At 40.1% G+C, this 23,027-nt stretch overlaps 2 protein-coding genes across 2 annotated transcripts in view; one reads left to right on the top strand and one right to left on the bottom strand.

The window, feature by feature from the left end:
- The window catches only part of RPL24 (ribosomal protein L24), a 362,759-nt gene that overhangs the window by 152,138 nt on the left and 187,594 nt on the right, over nt 1-23,027 (bottom strand). The window lies entirely within an intron of this gene.
- On the top strand, nt 1,543-15,078 carry NFKBIZ (NFKB inhibitor zeta). The gene is made up of 12 exons (XM_060234558.1): nt 1,543-2,064; nt 5,170-5,312; nt 7,164-7,200; nt 7,298-7,401; nt 7,515-8,287; nt 8,633-8,738; nt 9,042-9,188; nt 9,934-9,997; nt 10,453-10,622; nt 11,335-11,445; nt 11,570-11,737; nt 13,066-15,078. Exons 1-12 carry the CDS (start codon nt 1,800-1,802, stop codon nt 13,117-13,119), a joined length of 2,142 nt encoding a protein of 713 aa, XP_060090541.1. The 5' UTR covers nt 1,543-1,799; the 3' UTR covers nt 13,120-15,078.

Raw genomic sequence — 23,027 nt, 5'->3', positions numbered from 1 at the left:
ACGGGGTTCTTTTTCCAAGAAAACCCAGATACATTTGTGATGCTGAAATATACAAAAATATACCAATAAGATGTTTTTCAGGTATATTTTTGTTTGGGTGGACCTGAATACATACCCCAACTGTAAGTTGCTGATGACACGTTGAACTGTTTTGAGTTGAGAGCTGATCCTCAGACTGCCTTCTGCGGTCCTTTTAAACTTTGCTGTGAGCCGCCCTGAGCCATTTTTATGGGAAGGGCGGGATATAAGTCATAGAATAAATAAATAAATAAATAAATAAATAAATAAATAAATAAAATAAATATGTAACCACTAGTGGTGTTCTCTTTGGGGCCTGTATTGCAACAGGTTTTCTCTGGGTACTATCCTAGCCTTGTTTTTTTTACTTATCAGGTGGATATTTTAGTTCCAAAAGGTTTGTTGTAGATCCTTCTGTGTTTGTAGGACTGTAACAGATGTGGCTGTAGTGTAGGTCCTAGATTGGTATGTTCTGCTGCATCTGATCAACATAGCTACCCACCTGAAGTTACCAACATAATTAGACTTGGTGTCTGCTAACACCTACCTTACCGGAACTTATATGAGCCAAAAAATTCCCCAGCATCTGCATACCAAGTAAAGTTTAACCTGTTGGTTTTATATATTTTAAAAGTATAAAGAAGACAATCAAGCAGAAAAATCCTTCTGGACTTGCACTATCAATCACGTTGCCTTCTTCACAAAAGCCCCTAATGAAGATTGTTGACTCTGTTTAAAACCAGAGGTGTTCTTGGAAATCATACCATCTGACCTGGAAATGCTTCCTCTCACCGCTTTACCGTGTTTGAAGTTAAGAGAAAGGCACTTATGCTAGTGGTATTATTTTATAGCTTTCGGTTGAGACCTGTGGCTGAGGTTAACCCTTGCAAGTTTCTGAAGTAACTCAGTTCATACAGATGACCAGTTTTTCCTGAGGGGAGCTCTCTTGCCCTGTTTGGATTGTTTGGATACCTGAGCCCACAAGCCTATTTTCTTTCTTTTTGCAATTCTGTTTTTATTTTCATTTTAAAGTTGGGCTTGGGGAATAGGTGAAGGCCATTTTCAACACGCGGCTCATCATTTACCATAAAATAGTTTACCACTTTGCACGTTGATACAGGTCAACCAAGCTGCCCCAGTTCACTGAGCTCTTGGGTATATGCTTAGAATTAATTTCCCTTTAAAGCGGCAACCGAATTAGCCGGTGCTCAACAGAAGGCGGGCAAACTTGCCACGTTGAGTTAGCGAGGGCCACAGTTCCTGCCACCCGCGTTGAATGGTTTATTTGACGGCTGTCTCTTGTCTTGCCTTGAGACTATTTGATTGGAAGGCGAGTTAATTCCTCTCCCCCCTCCAAAGCAATCAATGCACGCCGTCTTCCTTCCTTGCAGCCACCTGGCGCCCAGAGAGGCGGGCACGCGTTGGCGGAGGCGACCTTGGCCTGCTTGAGGCTTGTTATGAGCCCAGCACTCTCGCCAGGCTGACAGGAAGACGATTCATGAACCAGCCGAAGAGGGCGGTGCGCTTACTGGAAGAACAGCTTTGAGACGCGCCCTGCCCTTCGTCCCAGCCGGCTGGCAGCCGAAGACCTGCCCGCCTCGCCGCCTCCTTCTCCTCCTCCTCCTCCTAGGGCGTGGAACCCTTATAAGAACTGCCGCGGCTGCCTCCGCTTCCTACTCCTCGACCCCTTTTTCCTCTTGCTGCTGCTCAGGTCAGCCCTCGCCTCGGTGTCGCGGCCTCTTCGCTGTTCCCCTTGCGAGAAAGAGGAAGAGCGAGCCGCCATGATTGTGGACAGCAGCCAGGACGGGCTGCTGGACGGCGACTGCGACTCCTTGAGCAGCCCTCTCAACTTGGCGTTTTTCTACGGGGCGTCCCCCAATTCCAGCGAGAGCAGCTGCTCGCCGAGTCACTCCGCTCCAGAATCTCCGGGCTCCGAGTCGGAGTTCTCGGGCAGCAGCGGCAGCTGTCACAATAGCCGCCGCCGGGGCAGCGGTGATTTCGGCAAGAGACGTTATTCCAGGAGCGTCGGGCGCGCAGGCGGGCAAGGTACGGGCGAAGCCGAGTTGTCGCTGAACTGCGAGCAGATCTCCTTTAGGCGACAGCCTTTAGCGAGCGCGGTCTTGCTGCCCAGAGCCTGGGTGGGTGGGTGGGTGACAGGCCCGCTGCCCAGTTTGCCACACTGGATGTGTGTGGCGACCCGCATGACAGAGGAAGACTGCGAGGAATACCGAGGCGGGCCCCGAGCCACAAAAGTTTATGCTGGATGTCAGTCTTTGCGGCCGGTGGCACATACGTTCTGTTTGCTTTTAGGGTAGTAGAGTCAGCTGCATCGTTACAGTGTTTGTGTGTGTGTTTGGGGGGTAATGTCAACATCTCGCTTGCAAGAATATGTTGGTCTGAAGCAATAGAACGAAGTTTGAGTCCAGTGGTAACCTTAAGACCAATGCAAGCACACGAAAGCTTATACCCAGAATTAAACTTTGTTGGTTTTAAAGGTGCCTCTGGGCTCAACTTTGTTCTCTTGCAAGAATTTGTGTGTGTGAACATGCGGCAGGACAACCACATACAATTTGCAAGTAAAGATTTGTTCTAGAAAGATGTGTAGGTCTGTTCATAGAGTGTAGTTAATATAATCCTGAATCAAACTTTCTTTGAAACAGAGCGTTTCAAAAAAATGTGCATTCCAGAAGTGGTGCACCGTACTTTAAAACACCTGAACGTTACTGCCTCATTTCCATATCAGCCTGCTTACATTATTATTATTTTATTTTATTTTTCTGCCCATTCCCCCATGGGGACTCATGGCAGAGTACACCAAAATAAGCAATAATAAAGCAAACAATCAAGAACAGCTAAAATCATAATAAAATCAGTTACAGAACTGAGCTCAGAATCTAATCAGCACTTTACATACCATATATTATGATGTTACATAACCCACTGACCCCCGTCAGTAACAAACAGTACGAATAATGATGAAATAGCAACGCTATATTAATAGCATAATCCCCCCCCCCTCCCGGTACTGATGGTTTCACCAGTTGAATTATCTAGATCTATATTCTCCAGGAAGCTTCCCTGGCGCCTGTGGCAGTCACAAGGTAGCAAAAGAGGTAACTTAAATATGAATTTATTACCATGCCCCAAATATGGAACTACTATTATTGCATCTAAAATAACTGGTACTTAAAAGTAATATGTGTTTTGCTGGCAGCCTGGCTGAACTTTCTGGTGTCTATGGCACTGCCTGCTGCATATGTGTAAAGTGCAAGTTTCTAGTCCTTTGTCGCTGCAGGTCTGTTTTCCAGTAGTGGGCTGGGACCTTTTTTTGGTATTATGCTTTCTTGTGTGAAAAGCACTTCTGCGTCAGAAATAATGTGATGCGTCTGCACATGTGTTTTAACTCTTCCAACATGTTCTGGGAAACTGATTGCATAGTGTGAATTTTACTGGAAGTTGCTTTGAATTTGTATGCAGGTGCATGGGGAGCTCTATGCTTAGCAGTCTCTGTCAGTATAGCAAGTGCATGTCCAGAGTGAGCCTGAGGGCTCAGCTATGTGTGACACTGGGAGTCCTGTGAATGGAGCTCCTTGCCTTTTTTCCTTTTAAAAATCCAATTTCAATACGGGACTGCAGCACAAGGGGAGGGAGAGTTAAGCTTCTCTACCACCATTTTCCTAATCTGAAACTTCACTGGCCATAAGTCCTTAAGACATTTGATGAATATTAATATTAACATGAGATGGTTTGGTCATCAGACTTTTTAATTTTCTGTAATTTTGTGAAAACTGAAACCTTTTTAGTCCACTAAAATGTTTCACTTCTGTTTTTGCATTCCATTCTCTGAAGCCAACATAGCATGTGCTCTCTCTGAATTTATATTTAGTATAGAATAGATAGCTTTAGTTATTTGAATAATTTAATTCTTTCAGTTTCAGACACTTATAACGTAGGGGTACTTATAACTGAAATTACCTTTTGATTATGTATATTTTACAAGCAAATACTTGCAATTTAGAATCAAGTACTTTAAAAAGAGTTAGTGGGTTTTTTTTACCTTTAATAAAGTTTCAAAAATAAAGCTATATTTTCTTTTTCTACCTGAAATATTGTTTTGTCATTATTTTGTTTTTCATTTTGGAATTAAGCTTGTCGAGTAGAATATTAAAAATGGGAAGAGTAGGATATCTGTGGTATATGTTTAAAAGGTAGTTGTATTTTACTACCTTAAACAATTGGGCATTTTGCCATAGGAACTTCTGTTATCATGTATTTTAGATTTCTCTATGGAAAAATACTTGTACAAACTTTGCCTTGCAGAAACACTGTGTCTTTTTAATATATAAATGTGCAGTATTTTAATAGAGTAGATTTAACAGCCATGTACATGTTTTCAGGGAAACTGTCTTCCTCTTAACAGTAATTATAGCTATAAATTGGTTGAGTAAGAAAAATAAAATTGCTCGAGTAAGGATCTTGTTTCTCTAGAAGAAATTCCAGTTTCAGGGTAACTAGAGATTTGATCATAGTATCACAATCATTTTAATAGTGCTTGAACAGTGATATTTCTAGTACGCAGATTTGTTGAGGTTTGTGTACTTTTTAAAATGAAGTCACAGCTTCTCTGTTGGACTCTCTTGTACTGTTGCTTCCTCATTTCACTTCTGGTTTTTGATCTTCAAATTTGAATGTATTTAAAGAGACTGACATTTTACAATGAGTGTAATATTTGCAGTACGTCATTTTGGTTGATACTTTTTCTTATTTCGGACAAACAAATTCATTATGGAGGCAACAGGTGCAAGTAGCTCTGAAAATTCATTCACATGATTTTATACTATTGCTAATCATATTTGACTGAGGATTCTCCCCCACCCGACTAACAAATCTGGGGAAGAGATAGAGGAATGGATGGCAGGTTCTGTATATATGTGAGCTTGAAGTTGTCAGATATCTCTTGTACTTCTGGAATGCTGGTAATGACTTTTTGTGTATTCTGCTTTATTAGTCAAAAAGAGTTGATAAAATTTTTGGCTGAGAGAATTCTGTATCAATAACTTTTTGCATTTCCCCCCCTTAACAATACTGAATCTTCTAGTTTATGAAATGTGTCAGTATTTTTAGTTTTATTTTGTGTTTGTATCTCCACAGTGGAACACCACATGGGGGGAGGAAAACAACAAAGAGGACCTTTCCAAGGAGTTCGTGTGAAAAATTCTGTGAAAGAACTGTTGTTGCATATTAGAAACAGCAAACAGATGTCATCAGGTCATGGTGCAGATGAATTATTAAAGGTGGGGTGATTGTTTTTGTTTTAATCCATTTTTTTCAGTAGACAATGGCTGTCCCTTCTTTAGAAACATCAGTAATGTAATGCTTTATAGGGAACTCATTACTGTAAAATGGTCGCTAATATGGGTGACTTAATAAATTTTATGATATCTAGATCTATCAGTATAAATGAACTGTGATAATTAAAACTGGAGCCTACTTATTTGGAAGGAGTATACATCTGATTGGCAGATACCAGAGACAGAGCACCATTAAGCTCTGCTTTTTGTGCTTCACATTATAGCTTTATGGATATCATTGGTGTCTGAATACTCTCCAAGGTAATAGTAAATGCCAGCCATTCTGTGTTTTATGTATAAGTGCAAGGCAGTGACTCTTTACAGGTTTAGTATAGAACAGAGTTGGAGAAAGCAGCATATATTTCACATGCCTGGAGATTTTGAGGAGAGTGTTGACTCCTTTTAAAAAATGAGGTTTTGGGTACAATTTATAATGGAAGCATAACTCTGACAGTAGAGAGTGGTGGGACTCTTGTAAGCATCTGGGTATGTTCCTCCAAGGTATAATCAGCCCATGGAAGGTGGAGTTTTGTTCTCCTCCAGTCCTTAAATTTTAAGGTCTCCAAGGGCTGAGATATATTATATTATTTGTAGAATAACTTAGCTCAAACTTGATTTGAAACATATAATGTAAAGTTAATATAAAGAGTTAATATTAACTAGTGAATCTTATAAATCTTATTTAATCTTTGAGAGAAGAATGAAGGAAGAAAATGAAGATGAAGAAAACATGAAGATATAATGTTTAAGTGATATTAAGTTTGTATGGTGCAAAAGATTTTGTTGGAGTTCTTAATTTTTAAATTCTTCCTTTAATAAAGAATGAAAATGCAAAAAAAAATAACCTTTAGTAACAGACAATTTAACTGTTAAGGATACTGGTGTCATGACATTTTTTTGCACAGTTTTAAATATTCACTTACTAATAACTGCAAGTTTGGGATTAGTAGCTTGTAAAAGGGATCCATGTTTATAAATACTTCTCAATCTCAATATTGTTCGTTTTAAAATAATTACTTGTAAAAACAAGATAATATATGTGGACATTTTTGTGTGCCCTAAGTTTAGTGCAGGTTTACATTTAAGAATCTGAAAATGCATATTAATATAACTGCAAAATGAACCAAGGCAAGGTTCTCTGAGGGAAAAAACCCTGCTAGTTGATATGGACAAAATCATTTCCCAGATGTTAACTACACACATGTAAACCTTTAGAGCCAAGTATCTCACCAGCATGATTGACAGTAGGCTGAAAAGTTATTTGCTTGCCATATTTTTATGGGACAGTGTTCATTTAGCCTGTTTCTTGATTTTTGCTCAAAGTGAAGAAGTAACAGTGCAGGCTGGAAATTGTAGTAGGATTTTTAAAGTATATTTTTATGCTGCCCACTCCTATGAGGTGCTGAGTGCAGTATATATCACTTTTCTATCCTCCATTTTATCCTTGCAGCAACTGTCTTGTCAAGTAGATTAAGCTAAGTGAAGGGAGATGTACAGTTTACTTCATAGCAGAGTGGGCATTTGAACCCAGATCTCCTAGATCCTTGTCCAACAGAATAAAGGATCAAAACACATTTCTCAAAAGTTAAAAATTGTAGTAATGATCTATTGATCTCCATTCCTAATTGCCCATAGAATGTACTTAATTCTTTTACTTTGGAATTGCTGTAATATTCATAGTTACGGGGAAATGCTATGTGTTAAATTAGCATTGAAAAAGAGTATCACTTCTTAAAACTGTTTGAGGAATGGAGAGAATGTTTTCACTACAATATATCTATTTTTTTTAAATAGGTACAAGGAGGAACAGTGAATTGTGAATCATATGCAGGTATACTATTCTTATTTTCCTTTGAAAATAATATTTGTGTTTAGATCACTGAAATGTAGACCATTAAAGATACTTAGGGTTTTTTTTCTTTTTGTAGAGCTGAAGACCATATTGAGTAATGATAGGAAAAGAAAAGCTCATGAATCTTTTTCTGATGGATCCTGTTATAAAAGGGCATCTACTTTCCAACCTCATTTCTTGGTAAGTATTTTTATGATATTTTTATATTTATTGCTGACATCAAAATATGTTTTTCACTGGCCATATGTGACAGGACATGATTGGCTTAAAAACATGTATGTTGTGTCTTCTAGACACCTCCACAGACACCAACATCGATGGATAACAACATGGAGGATACACAAATAAATGATCCCAAACAAGACAGCAGTTGTGATATGCTGCAGAACATCATTAATATTAAGAATGAATCAAGCCCTGTTTCTCTGAACACGGTGCAAGTTAGCTGGCTTCACACGATGGCTAATTCTGATTCACCACGGGAGCAATATCAAGAGATTGCAGGAGCACAGGCTTTCTCGCCGCCTCAGAAGTACCAAACCTTTCAATCAAACAGTCACTCACAAATGCAGGAACCACCCCAAACTTACCAGTTTTCTCCCACACAGCCTCAGGATTTGCCGCAGCACTATAACCAGAATTCGCTGTTGGACTATAGACCACATTCTGCAAGCAGCCAGTCCTCTGATTATCAGCAAAATGTTTTTGAAAACCAGGAACTTCAGTACTGCTCTACCCAAAGTTTTGCTGATCTCTTAAACGATACAGAGGGACTAGACAACCATTCTGCTTCTCTCTGTCAGCCTTTGCCTGGAAGTCACCGGCAACCTGATATCAGTAGCCACCCTCAGAAATGTAACCTGCTGCCAAATAATACCTGCAATAGTCTTGAAGAACATGGCTTATCACTGGCTAATTCAAATATTTCTGCACAACACCAGAGTATTGCTGGAAGCACAGCACAGCTAGGCAAATCATTTTTCCAGTGGCAGGTGGAACAGGAAGAAAACAAATTGGCCAACGTTACGCAGGATCAAATCCTTGCTAAAGATTCCGATGGTGACACGTGAGTATTCTTCACATGTTAATTAGTCTTAAATGGAGATTCTGTGTGGAAAACAAGATGCCATTCCCATACTAGTGTACATCTCTTGAATATTCTAAATTTTATTGTAAATTAAGCACTTGGTGTTGCACTTTAACTAAATGTCATACAGACCTCATTGCACACCTAAATAAGGAGGAGGGGAGGGAATAAAAGAATATTTTGGGAAATATGACTACATATGGGAGCCTGTGAAGCCCGCCACTTCTATAAACTCTTTAAAAAAATTTTTTTGTGGATAATGTCTTGGAATATATGCTTTTTGAATATAATAACAAGTATAATATATATATATATTTCCTGCAGGTTTCTCCATATTGCTGTTGCCCAGGGACGACGGGCTGTTTCCTATGTGTTGGCAAGAAAGATGGCAGCCCTACACATGCTTGATATTAAGGAGCACAATGGCCAGGTGATACTCTTAGCATAACATGCTCCTAATGTGTGCCCTTGTATACTGCTCATTTCCAGGACTTGTACAAAGCGTCCTGGAATGTCTGTTTAATATTAATCTTGAATGTTAGCATGCTGGCTAATAATTAACTGGGAGCTGTTGCAGAAGTCCACAGGCTTATCGTCTTTAAAGAGCTGCATACTGAAATGGGTTGTGCCTTTGGGTATATCTACAAGTATTTTATTATGGTTTGGTTTTTCTAAATTGCTATTTCCTGGTAACATTTATATGACTTAATATGTCATCTTCTCATTATTGCAGAGTGCCCTGCAGGTAGCCGTGGCTGCAAATCAGCATCTTATTGTACATGACTTGGTTAGCCTTGGGGCACAAGTGAATACAACGGACTGCTGGGGTAGGACACCATTTCATGTGTGTGCTGAAAAAGGGCATGCACAAGTCCTTCAGGTGAGGCTTCTGGGCAAGTTTCAAAACTATTCCTTCTACCATTCTCTCTTCATATTAAGTGTAGCAGCAGTTGCTGAAACTGGTCATTGTACACACTTTATGGTTAGCAATAGTAGTGCTATAATGGCCTTGTAAAAAAAAAAAAAGCTACTCAGAGCCACTGTCTGTTACAATCCAGCTCATGTCACTGCCCCCTTATTTCATGCATGTGATTTTTTTTTCTCATCCTGCTCTTATTAGGAGGAAGCATTCCTAATAACTTATAGGTGGCTGTTTTTTTCCAAGGGCATCAGGTCAGGTGGTAAAATTCATTCTAGATCTGTATACTTTTGTGCCCATGGTAAGGGTAGTCAACAAGTAAACATTAAAGCAATGCTATTATTTTTTCTCTCTCTGTGCTAAGTGGAAGGAAGTGTTCTGTGGGATTTAAGAAAGACTTGAGTCTTGATGAGAAAAAAATGCTGCTTTTCACAACATTATGGCAATCATATAGGAAGAGATACTATTTTTCAGAGTGTCAGTTTGAATACATTGTGGGTCCAGCACGGATATAGTTTATACACACACGCAAACACGTACAGCTGTTTTTCTGGAAAAAGTGGTGCTAGAACTTTCAAGATTTGTAAAAGGAGTAGTTTTAATATGTGAACAGCCTTGGTGACCTAAACAAGTCACATTGGAGGTTTTGGTATATACACAGTGGTGGGTATTTGGGTGGCATTAATCTGTTCTTTCTCTTTGACAGGCAATCCAGAAAGGAGCCATTGTAAGTGATCAGTACATAGATGTGGAAGCAACCAACTATGAAGGTGAGCAATTGCCTTTCATTCTACCTTGAGGAAAAACACTTGCTAAGAACACGTACATATCCCTGCCTTTTACAGTGTAGACCTAAGAAATTAGTGTGCCATTGGCAGGAGAGGACTATAGCCAGCTATTAAACCTACTGATAATCTGCTTCTCCCTGTGTTAGTAATATATGGGAAGCTATATTCGTGTTAGGTTAGCACATGATAAAATCAGTTTGCTAACAGAATATATGCTAACTATTAAATCCATGAATTAAGAAACCTAAAAGCTAGTTTTTATACATTACACTTAAGAAATTGAGGAACCGTTTAAAATTCATATTATTGTATCACAAACAGAAGCCTGGATGTTGTTTCAAGATTAGTATTTCTGAATCGATCAAGTCATTGGAAAAGCAATTAAGTTTTTATTTTTGACTATTTGTTGAATTACTAATATTTTTTTGTTTTTTAAGGTCTGACAGCATTACACTGTGCAGTAGTGGCCCATAATGCTGTAGTACATGAGCTACAGAGCCAGCAGTCACCCCACACTCCTGAGGTCCAGGAACTGAGATTGAAAAGCAAGAGGTTGGCGGACACAATCAAGTTTCTAATCCAGATGGGGGCCTCTGTTGAAGCCAGGGTAAGTAGCAGCCGGAAATATGAACAGGGGCTCTTAGAGCTGATTCAGGTGCAACTTTTTCTGAGCTGTATTTAGATCCAAGAACTGCTTGCATGAATATGAAGTTGTAGCATGCTCATCTCATCCACTCCAGATCTTCAAATACTGAGTTCCAGTGTATAATGTTCTGTGTTACTTGGTGTTGGCATGTTTGTCCCATTAAAATCAATGAAACTAAAATGCAGTTAAATGACTGCTTATTGGGCCTGCTTATTTAGCCTGCTTATTTGGAAGTGGGTCACTGGGCTGCAGGTTCCACTCCTTTCAATGGGGCTTGGTCATGGCTGACACTTTCTGGATTGTGCAGATATTAACATAACTGCAACATGAGGTTGTGTGTGAGGATTTCTTACAGGCAAAGTGTAGTTTCATTTCCCTTTGCTTTTAATTATTTCAGAGCCACTGTGGTCAAATAGGTAAAATAGATAAAATTGTTGGATGGAAATCCTACCAGTCCTAAAATACTTAGTAGCCCTAGAAGTGCTGGTTTTCAGTCTCAGATTCTGTCAGTAAATAGGAAATATTAATGTTCTACTTTATAGCATTGCAAGGAGAAAAATATCAAGAGCATTCAATGTGTTAATCCAAGAAGAGTAGTTTAATTTTTTTTCTTGCATTGTGGGGTGGCTGGATGCTAAATATACAAAATTAACTGGCCTCTCTTTTTGTATAGGATCGCAAAAGTGGTCGCTCAGCCCTTCACTTAGCTGCTGAAGAAGCAAATGTGGAACTCCTTCGTCTGTTTTTAGAGCTGCCCACCTATCTTTCTTTCATCAATGCAAAGGTGTGTGATCTTTAAGCAATCATAATATAAGTCTACTTGAACACATATCTAGTTGCATGACCATATCACTCTGTCTTGTTTGGTTTTGTTGAAGCTAATGGTGTGCATCTCTTGCCTCAACCAGGCTTACAGTGGCAATACAGCACTTCATGTAGCTGCCAGTTTGCAGCATCGGATGACTCAGCTGGATGCAGTTCGGTTGTTGATGCGCAAGGGAGCTGATCCTAGCGCCAGAAACTTGGAAAATGAGCAACCAGTTCACTTGGTTCCTGATGGCCCTGTAGGAGTTGAGGTAAGAAGACCTAAACATTTGAGGTCTTGTCTTGGAGTTGGATGAGTGATGATCTAACACTCACACACACACACTCCCTTTTTCTTTCTGCTGTATTCAGAATATCAGCACACATTTCTTGTATAGGACGGTAACTTAAGTAAAAGCAACTGCATTTGTTGACTTGTTATATTTCATGCACCAAATTCTGGAATTGTTAGCAAAACTATGAGGGCAGTAAGGGAACAGTCAGTTAATTTTACTTACCTTTCTGTATAAATAAAAGGATGATTTCATGAACATACAGTATTTTTTGCACCATAAGACTCACTTTCCCCCCCCCAAAAAAAGTGGAGGGAAGATGTGTGCGTCTTAAGGAGCGAATACTGCAAAAAATTCACACAAATGCCTCTAAATTCACACAAACGGCTCTAAAAACTAGGTGCGTCTTATGCTCAGGTGCGTCTTATGGAGCGAAAGGTAATTTTATTTCAGTCTGAAATCTGTAAAAGGATGCTTGCTTAAAGATAATCATGTTTGGCCCTCTCTTTGACGTCATTCTGTTAGTTATTCCCCTGAGTGACCTCCTTTGAAGATTCAGGAAGTGCAGTTTTCTTTCAGGTTACAGAACATTAAGTAATCTAGTTCATCACAATAATCCTAGATTTTGAGCAGTTGAGCATAGAGTCTCATTGCTGTGCCTGCCACTAGCTACAATGTTAAGATAAAATTACTGATGGAACTGTCCTTTGACTTTCAGGGAGTTGGATTCAGATATCCTTTTTAAAGGAACCACTTTGTGAGCAGTTAATGTAGTATACCCACATTGACATCATTGCTTTAATTCCTGATTGAATTCTCTCTTCAATGCAACTACATAGGTGTGGCTCCTATGAGCAAGTTCTGTTTGGGCTAGATAGTCTGTGTCACAGAGCAAGCTTTTGCTTGCAGTAGCACTTCTGTTTCCACAAGGGCTAATTGAAAACCTTTGATTTTTCTCAAACAGAAGTACTGACTCAAGAGGAAGTGAACTCCATGCTAGACACTACCTAGCACAAACAGAACTTGTTTGTAGGATCCAAGCCATGGTTTTTATATGATTTGACTGGATCTGAACCTAAACTATGAAGGAAGTAGGGGACTATGTTTGGTCCTTATTTCACTTACCTTTCCAAAGGTTTGTGAATGTCTCTTGATATGTGTCACTTTAAGTTGAATATTTTACTTGGAGGTGTGGCCCTATGGAGGGAAGTGGGATATAGTACTTAGTTGGTGTGTTTAGGGTTGCTGTGTGTATTCATAATGTCAAAGAAGGTGTATCTTGATTGTGTATCTCTCTTGTTCTTCAGATAAGACGTGTCCTGAAGGGGAAGACAGTTCAGCAGAGATCATCAGTCTATTGAGCTCCATGAATACCGATGACTTTACACTCACTGTCAGTTAGGCAGTCCTAATGTAACTGTAAATAGACCATTTGTCCCGTGGAGGCAAATGTTAGTTGTTTCTATGAAACAAACATATTTTGTTCACTATTATATAGTGTATTAATAACAATTCTTCTGAACAGATGGAAATGTTTCATACCAGGGTATGGAAATGTTTCATACCAGGGTATTCTGGATCATCATCTGAACTTCTCAGTTTTGCAGTTATGGCAAAATAACTGACTTAAAACCATGGTGTAACATGTCAAGCAAGAACAATTGTAGTACTTTTATAAAATAATGTAAAATGCTCTACACGCTAGATGTTTATAAACTGAAATACAAGTTTTTAGGAATACTAATAAGATTTTGCTGGTTGTAGTTCTGTAGTTGGATTTTTATGTTTTAAATCATGCTGTGTAACTTCATAGTTTTTGAAATCTAATGATATGCTGATGCTAGATAAAAAGATTTTGGTTTTTTTGGGATCATATTAGATTTATAGGAATTGAATGCCAGTTTAGTGTGTATGTGATCAAACAACAAGATCTTCTGTGGCAAATTCAATATGATTTAGAAACAGGACATTTATCTCTACAATTCACATTGGTCACAGCAAAGCTTACAAAAAATTACTTTAACCTTATATTTATTCTTCCTAAAGCTCTTAGTTTACAGTTGACTGGAAAACTGTTTGATTTTTTTATAAGTCCATGTATTCTCAGATTCTTCTCCATATGTTTCTGTGAGCAGAAATGAGAAAGCTTAAAAGATGGTTTCAGGTCTTGCTCATTGTGCATTTAAAAGGAGAAAAGAGCAGAAGTTTATTAGTAACCAAGTTTGCCAATGAAATCAAGTTACCCAGAGTGATGAAATCCCAAGGAAACTGTGAAGAGCACCAAAAGGACCTCTCCACACTGGATGCATACCCACTACAGTGGCAATGTGGGTTTAATGTAGATAGGTATTAATGATGAATACTGGGAGAGGGAGCACAAATGCCAGCTTCACTGAAGATTTGAAGTGACTTTGGAGGAAATCATTTTCAGAGTTGTGGATTGATCAGTGAAAACACAGAACTTCTCAATTGCTGATTCTGAGTTGATACTAAGGATTAAGAAAGTGATTGAAATTAAAGTAGCCAAGATCATAATACCGTCACAAAATATGTGGTTGAAGTGGCACTGTATATAAGGAGAGGCAAAAGGGAAAATGCCGCTTCATGCATTACATAATAAACTTATTAAATTCACAGCTACACGCTCTTGTGGTGGTTAATGGCCTGTCTTTATAAGGGAATGTGACCCATTCCTAGAATCAGTGGCTGTTAGCCATGTTAATGAAACTGAATCTCCATCTTTGGAGGGAGTGTACCTTGAATGACAGTCTCCAAGGGAATGCACAACAAGCTGTCACCACAACCTTGGCTTGTGGACTTGCTGGAAGAATCTGGCTCTGGAAACCAGGATGCTGGACAAGCTGGATCCATCTGATCTACCAGATCTCATGTTTTTATGCTGAACTTGTTTTGTTCTTGAATTGAGAAAAAAATATTTCTCAGGGCTTTGTAGTAGTTCAGTTAATACTGTATTTTACCTCATAGGTATAGTAGGCTGTCACATTTTAATGTTTTAAGTAGCTTATTTTGTTGTCAAATCTTTACTTGTTTTTCAAAGAGTGTAAATATGGAATTTATCAAATTTTCTAGTCCTTTCTGTTTTGATAGGTTTCCATTCTAGTCTGACTGTATTATACTGTCATTTTGGGTTAGTGTTCTGAATTGTACATTCTTTGCTAAAGCAAATTTGATCATATTGTTTGACCAAAAAGTATGTCTTGTAGACAGCTAATCATAGAGATTGTACCTCTAAATATCAAGGCAGTGCTTATTCTTGTAATATTAAATGCACAGGCTGAAATAAACTTGAGTCAATGACAGTGATGTCTTGTGGTCTGTCTAATTTCTTACCTGAGGTGGTTGTGTTGGTGTTCCACAATATAGGCTCACATTCAGGATTCTGTTTTTGTTTAATGCAAATATAAAGGTGACTTTTTAAACTGTATATGGTCATCTGCAGTGTCCACATTCTGCAGTAAGTAAGGAAACCTGGCAAGAGCATCCTTCCTTTGTCTTCTATCAGCAGAACAGCAGTAGGATACAACCCAGTAGTCACCCTGGACTGTTAGGTCTGAAGGGCTGTGCACCTGGTACTTAAAATCCTGTTTAATTTAAATATCTTTAAGCATATTAGATTTGCTTATTTCTCCTGCTTTAACATGGCAGCCCCTCCCCTTAGGGTTGCCAAGACTCAGGAATAGGCTGTAAATCTCAGATTTTGGACCCATAGTCAGGGCTTCAGGATGGCAAATTGAAATCTTATGGCTCATTCTCAGAATAGTTGATTGTGATCTCAGGGGTATCAGCTACATACTTGGTGTCTTCTAAAAAGTCTGCATGCCTGCTTGTGGTTAATTACAGCATATATAAACTGTATAGGAGGTGATAATCTGGCGTTAACAGATCAGCTACATTTTCCATTTAGCACATAGATAATTTCCATGTTTTTAAGATGTGTGCCATGAATATTCCATCTCTTCAATGCCACTTGACTAAGATCATGTGGTTCATTACTTAGTGGTGTGTGGAAGTACCAATAATACTGATATTCAGTGTGACATCACTGGACTTCCATTGGACCATTTCACCATCAATCCCTGCAGAATGTAACTAAGATTTTGGATAAAGGAAGAGAGGGCAACATTAATCTACATAATACATTGTTTTGCCCCTGTAGTGAAGCTATAATTAAAAATAAGTTTTAAATGCTCTGGTGTACTAGGTTTCGTTTGGTCTGAGCCAATTTGGAGAAGTGGTTAAGTGTGCAGACTCTTATCTGGGAGAACTAGTTTTGATTCCCTGCTCCTCCACTTGCAGCTGCTGGAATGGCCTTGGGTCAGCCATGGCTATCACAGAGCTTGTCCTTGAAAGGGCAGCTTCTGGGAGAGCTCTCTCAGCCCCACCTACTTCACAGGGTGTTGTGAGGGAGGAAGATAAAGGAGATTGTGATCTGCTCTTGAGACTCTTGAGTGAAAGGCAGAATATAAATCCAATGTCTTTATCTATTGTAACAACACAGCTGGCTGAGTGATTGTCCTTGAGAAAAAGAGTGAAGCATGAGAATTTTGAATGCTCCATTCTCATGCCTCTCCCCCCCACCCCCAGTGAGATGAGTTTAAGGACTCGTTCTCCCTGCCAATGTGGAAAACAGCATGGTTCATTGTTGTGATGACCTAAGCTGGCAAGAGACTTTTTATTGGCTCTCAGGTTGTGCTCTGAGGGATTTTTCCTTATAAAAACCTAGAACTTTCCCTTTTGGGTCTCTTTGGATGCAACACGGTATGCTGAAGGAAGATTCTCCATATTTTTCTTCTCCTGGAATGTAATTAAACTGGAATTCATTGTTGGTAGACATAGTGATGGCTTTAAAGGGTGGGGTAGGGGTGAGATAGATTCATGGAGGATATGTTCATAAACTACTATCCATGGTGAGTGAAAGGGTGTACAACAATATATGAATACCACTTGTTCCCTTTTCCCTCCCCCTTCATGCCTTTTTTGAGCCAAGGTTTCACCAGCAGCATAGTATGAAGTAAGATAATACTATTATTTAGGAAATATCAGCTGAAGTGGAACTGACAGGAGATATTTAAAGCAAAGATGGGTATGGGGAAATAAACAGGGTGATCATCTCTCTCTCTCTCTCTCTCTCTGATCTGTATTGTGCTTGAGATCTTTCTTTCATTTATGCAATACAAGACCAAAACACTCTAGCATTAGCACCCATAAAAAGAAGAAGACGACATTGGATTTATATTCTGTCCCCCACTCAAGAGTCTCAGAGCGGCTCACAATCTCCTTTATCTCCCTCCCCCACAATAGACACCCTGTGAGTTGGGTGGGGCTGAGAGGACTCTCACAGCAGCTGCCCTTTCAAGGACAACCTCTGCCAGAGCTATGGCTGACCCAAGGCCATGCCAGCAGGGGAAGTGGAGGAGTGGGGAATCAAACCTGGTTCTCCCAGAGAGTCCACACACTTAACCACTACACCAAACTGGCTCTCATCAGAGTAAATATGTTAGTACAATGAAGATACCAAAAAAAAAAAAAAAAGACCAAATCCAAACTTATAGGATGTTGTTTGGGGAAATACCAAGCGCCCTACTGTACATCCTTTTGAATTAGGGAACCCTTTTCTTACGTAATATACAAAGAAAACACCACAAGCTATAAATAAATATTTGCTTTCTCTTCAACAGGAAGAAGTTTTAGTTCTGTTTTTTGGGGTGAGGAGTGGGAGCAAGTGTTGCTTTCATCTAATAGATACTGCAACTATCTGTTCTCACTGGCATACAGCTCCAACACTGAGTTATTTTGTGTCCAAGAGAGAACCTCAAGGGCCTTGGTCTGTCTTTCTACTAAGTCTGAACTCTACCAGGTAATGACCTGTCCAGGACAAGGAAGTAAGCTTTAACTTCCACATCTCCAGATCACCTTCCCATTAGGGTAAGAGACTAAATCTAATTTGCCCTTCTAAATGTGTGAGCTAGTAATCACTTTGGGACAGAACCAAGATAATCATGGAGGCCATGAAATCCTGAGCCATTTTTTAAACAGCCTTACCTTGACATAGATGTTAAAGTCATACAGGATCACCAGACTTGGGGTCTGCACTAGCAGGCCTGAGATCAAATCAACTAACCCAGGAAAAGAGATGGCTGGGCAAGCAAGGTGGATAGTACACCAGCAGAATCCCTATCCTGTCCCAGTCACCCAACTTCAGGAGCAGACACTCCAAACCAGCAGATTGGTGGATGAAGCACCTTGACAGATGGAATCATGGTATGGATTCCATGTGGATACAGGTTTCTCTGTACACCAGTAGGTTAGGCCAGGGGAACGGGGAGGGGGTCATGGTGGTCTACCATGATTTGGTAAGTCAGATATTGAAAAGGCTGAATTGAAGATGAAGATTTTGTACTTGTTGCCACGGATTATAGGTGGGGTAATAGAATTGTTTTTTATGACAGGAAAGTATATTAATGCTATATTTTAAAGAAATGTTTTAATCCTGAAGGCTAATGGAATAAGTAGCATGGAAAAATGCAAGGTCTTTGTCATGGAAATGTTTAAAGAAGCATCTGGAAATGGAGCTGCATCTGAATATTAGGGTATGAGTAGAACAACTGCTGATTTTATTTCAGAACAAATTCAGATGATGCTTACAATTATTTCCAGTAATTATTCCTGTAATATGGGGGATTGAAAAAAGGACAGAATGTGTGAGAACTCTCTTATTATTAAGGTTGTTGCATGAAATCAGTGAGTAAATATGTATTTGTTTTATGAATTTTTACCTGGCTTTCTGTCCTCATAAGGGGCAATGAAGGCAGCTAACAAACTAAAAACATACATAATAAAATCACACATTCAAAACCATTAAACCAACACAATCATATTATTAAAATAATTAAAACAAGAGCTAAAAGACACCTACAGAAACATAAAAACAATTAAAACACTGGGAAAGAAAGAGGGATCACTGAGGGAATGCCAAACAAAACAGTCTTCACCTGCTGGTGGAAGTTGGGAACAGAGGGGACAGGCAAGTTTCATGGGAAGAGAATTCTGGAGCTCTGGTGCCACAACTGAGAAGGCCTTCCCTCAGGTTGCCACCCACCTAATCTCAAAAAGTGGGGGTACGTGAAACAGGGCCTCTAAAGATTACCATACTGGCAGTGTAAGTTCAAAAGAAAGTAGGTCATCCATCAAGTATGCTAGTTCCAAAGTATATATGTAGAGGGACAAGGTGGGAGGGAGTGCCAGTACTCATATACAGGGTTTCACCAATTTCTTCCAATTTTTCCTTGGAGATCAGCTCCCCTGGAGAAAATGGCTGCTTTGAAGGGTGGACTCAATGGTATTGTAGCCGGCTGAGGCTCCTCCCCTCCTCAAACCCCACCCTCTCTCAGATCCACCCCCAAAGTCTCCAGGTATTTTTCAACACAGACCTGGCAACCTTTAGTAGGCCTGAGTCCAAGACTGCCCCAGACTACAGACCTATTCCTTCAAGGGGAATGCAAACCTATTTAAAATGTGTGTCACCTTAAACTCCTTCCACTCACCAGTCACACTTACATCTTGTCAGGATTTTTTAGCTTGAATCAACTTCAAAATTACCTCCAGGCACCAGTTCAGGGTTTCTACAGCCTTCCTGGGATCTGCCAGAAGCACAATATAGAACATATTGGTAACAACTAGGATTGCCATTTCCTGCTGGAGTCAGGATATCTCTTATCCCCAGCAGCCATCTCCTTCCACCAGCCATCCCTAGCAGCAGCACTTCAGTGGCTGTTGGAAGGAGAAAAAGTTTAAATCACTTTTGGCAATGGTGTGATGTAATTTCCTGGAAAAATCCAGAAGTGACTTCAGTCCTCTCTAGGAATTTACCAGAGAGTCAATTACAAGAGATGTCTGATGTCACTTCCTATTTTTCCCCAGAAACTAATGTCATTCTGTTACCAACAGCACCCCCAAGCCTCCAACCCAACCCCTACCAGTTGTCCATTATAGCCTGAGAACCCTAGTGACAACCCATGCCACATTTCCAGATGACTTCACCCAGCATTTTCATATAGATGCTAAAGAGCATATAGTATCCTCTATGGAGCTTTGCAGAACCCTACAGGGCATTCCCCATGGCCATCTTCTGTACCCTACTCTCCAGGTAGGACTGGAACCAGCACAAAATGGTGCCTCCCAATCCCAGAAAGGAAGGCCATAAGGATACCATGATCATTGGTATCTAAAGTCACTGAGAAGTTCTACACACAAGAGATCAAGGTTCTGCAATTATATAGGTTAATCTGAAATAATTTCAAGCAAAAATCACGGTTTCAATGAATGAAAGTCACAGGCAGTATTCTATTAATCCAAGGAGAAACAGAAAAAGAGCATGATGTATTACCAAATTTGCACCTCAAGAAAGCAATTGTCTAATCATGGGCTTAGAAGTGCATAACATTTGTTAGAGTTGTATTGTAAATGACCTCGAGCCACTCTCCCTTGGCCTAACCAACCTTACAGAGATGTTGTAAGGGGTGGGGGAAATAATATAAACTATGCTACCCTGATCTCCTTTATCCTGCCAGTTGTCCAAAAACACTTAGCTCAGCTGTTATGGCTGTGAAAATATACTTGAAAGTGTCAGACCAAGACACTCATTTTGTGTGTTATCTGTTCAGATGCTAAGATCAAAGCATTGACAAATAATTGATGAGTCACCGAGTGACAGGGTTGCCAGCTCCAAGTTGGGAACTATCTGGAAATTGGAGGAGGGTAGAGCCTGAGAAGGGTGGGGTTTGGGGAGGGGAGAGACTTCAGTGGGGTATAATTTCATAAAAGCCACCATCCAAAGCAGCCATTTTCTCCCGATGAGCTGATCTCTGTCACTTGGAGAGCAGTTATAACCCCAGGAAGTCTCTAGCAGCCACCTGGAGGTTGGCAACCCTACCAAGTGATGCCCAGCTGGGTTCACCATAACCCCGCTCAGGGGTGCCATTTAAAGAAGACAAGAGAAGCAATGCTAAAATGTGTTCCAGGTGGCACATGTACATGTGTCAGGAGCATTCATTTCTTTCTGATTCTACAAATTAGGTGCTAGTCCATGTGAAAAAGCTGCCATGCAGGGGTCACCAGAACCAATAGCAACTGTTCATGCACAGAAACCATTACTGAACAGCACTTCATATGTGTAATGTAAGAGATTTTTTTTCTGTGCTATCAGAACCCGTTTTAAAGAAAAGTTTGGGAGACGATCATCACCATCCAAGTCTGCATGGAACTCGGCAGACACCCTTAAGGTTTTCCCACTTGGACACAAAATAACTTTGTATTAGAGTTGCATGCCAGTGAGAACAAATAGTTGCAGCATCAATGAAATGAAAGCAACACTTGCCCCCACCCCCTAAAAAAACTGAACTAAAACAGCTGCTTCCTGCTGAAGAGCAAATATTTATTTATCGCTTGTGGTGTTCTCCTTGTATATTAAGTAAGAAAAGCATTACTTCATTCAAAGGGAAGCACAGTAGGGCACTTGATATTTCCCCAACCCCACCCTATGAGTTTGTTTCTTATTTTTGTTTTTAGTATGTCCTCTGTACTAAAATATCTACTCTGATCTATTCTTGATGGATGCTAAAGCCAGAGTGTGTTAATCTTAAATGAAATTACATAAATGAAAGAAAAATCTCAAGCACAATGTAGATCTACCTGCCCCTCCCAAAAAGGGGGGGGAACGGAAAATATGTAAGGTTGATGACCTTGTTTATTTCCCCATCCCCATCCTTGATTTAAAATATCTCCTAAATAATACTATTGACATTCTTAGTTTACACTATGCTTTTGGTAAATCCTTGGCTCAAACAAGGTATGAGGGCGGAACCATTAGAATGTTCTCTGGGTTAGTCAAAAAGGCAGACCAGGGACTTCAGATCTCCCCTATACTAGATGGGGTTATAGTCTCACTGAAAAGCCAGATTTGCCACTGGAGAGTGCTGCTTGTGGTTCAGTGGTAAACCCGGCTTGTTGTGGTTCAGTGTGTGGTTACCCAGCTCCAGTTGGTGCACCAACTGACTCCAATCCTCCACCTAGCTGGAGTGATCAGTGCCTTAATTACATCTAGACTGGACTACTGTAATGTACTCATACTTGAGGCTACCCTTGAAGAGCATTCAGAAGCTGCAATTCAGTCAGAATGCTGCAGCTAGACTGCTGGCTAGGGAAGCTATCAGGAGCATATATCATAAGAACATAAGAGAAGCCATGTTGGATCAGGCCAATGGCCCATTCAGTCCAACACTCTGTGGCACACAGTGGCCAAAAAATTTATATACACACACACATATATGCACACTGTGGCTAATAGCCACTGATGGACCTCTGTTCCATATTTTTATCTAACCCCCTCTTGAAGCTGGCTATGCTTGTCGCTGCCACCACCTCCTGTGGCAGTGAATTCCACATGTTAATCACCCTTTCGGTGAAAAAGTACCTCCTTTTATCCGTTCTAGCCCGACTGCTCAGCAATTTCATCGAATGCCCATGAGTTCTTGTATTGTGAGAAAGGGAGAAAAGTACTTCTTTCTCCACCTTCTCCATCCCATGCATAATCTTGTAAACCTCTATCATATCACCCCACAGTCGACGTTTCTCCAAGCTAAAGAGCCCCAAGCGTTTTAACCTTTCTTCATAGGGAAAGTGTTCCAAACCTTTAATCATTCTACTTGCCCTTTTCTGCACTTTTTCCAATGCTATAATATCCTTTTTGAGGTGTGGTGACCAGAATTGCACACAGTATTCCAAATGAGACCGCACCATCGATTTATACAGGGGCATTATGATACTGGCTGATTTGTTTTCAATTCCCTTCCTAATAATTCCCAGCATAGCATTGGCCTTCTTTATTGCAATCGCACACTGTCTTAACATTTTCAGTGAGTTATCTATCACGACCCCAAGATCTCTCTCTTGGTCAGTCTCTGCCAATTCACACCCCATCAACTTGTATTTGTAGCTGGGATTCTTGGCCCCAATGTGCATTACTTTGCACATTGGCCACATTGAACCTCATCTGCCATGTTGACGCCCTTTGGAGTTCCTCACAATCCTCACTGGTTCTCACCACCTTGAACAATTTAGTGTCATCTGCAAACTTTGCCACTTCACTGCTTACTCTCAACTCCAAATCATTTATGAACAAGTTAAAGAGCATGGGACCCAGTACTGAGCCCTGCAGCACTCTACTGCTTACCGTCCTCCACTGCAAAGA

This window comes from Heteronotia binoei, chromosome 3, assembly GCF_032191835.1.
Source record: "Heteronotia binoei isolate CCM8104 ecotype False Entrance Well chromosome 3, APGP_CSIRO_Hbin_v1, whole genome shotgun sequence".
Taxonomy (NCBI): Eukaryota; Metazoa; Chordata; class Lepidosauria; order Squamata; family Gekkonidae; genus Heteronotia; species Heteronotia binoei.
Note: the sequence above shows the minus strand (reverse complement) of the source record. Positions and strands in the feature narration are given on the sequence as shown.

What these genes read in the sequence shown, in the direction of transcription:
- NFKBIZ (XM_060234558.1), top strand. Translation starts at nt 1,800, where the DNA reads ATGATTGTGGACAGCAGCCAGGACGGGCTGCTGGACGGCGACTGCGAC. An exon ending in CTTTCCAACCTCATTTCTTG is followed by an intron (nt 7,402 to 7,514) that starts GTAAGTATTTTT and finishes TGTGTCTTCTAG; the next exon opens with ACACCTCCACAGACACCAAC. An exon ending in TTAAGGAGCACAATGGCCAG is followed by an intron (nt 8,739 to 9,041) that starts GTGATACTCTTA and finishes TCATTATTGCAG; the next exon opens with AGTGCCCTGCAGGTAGCCGT.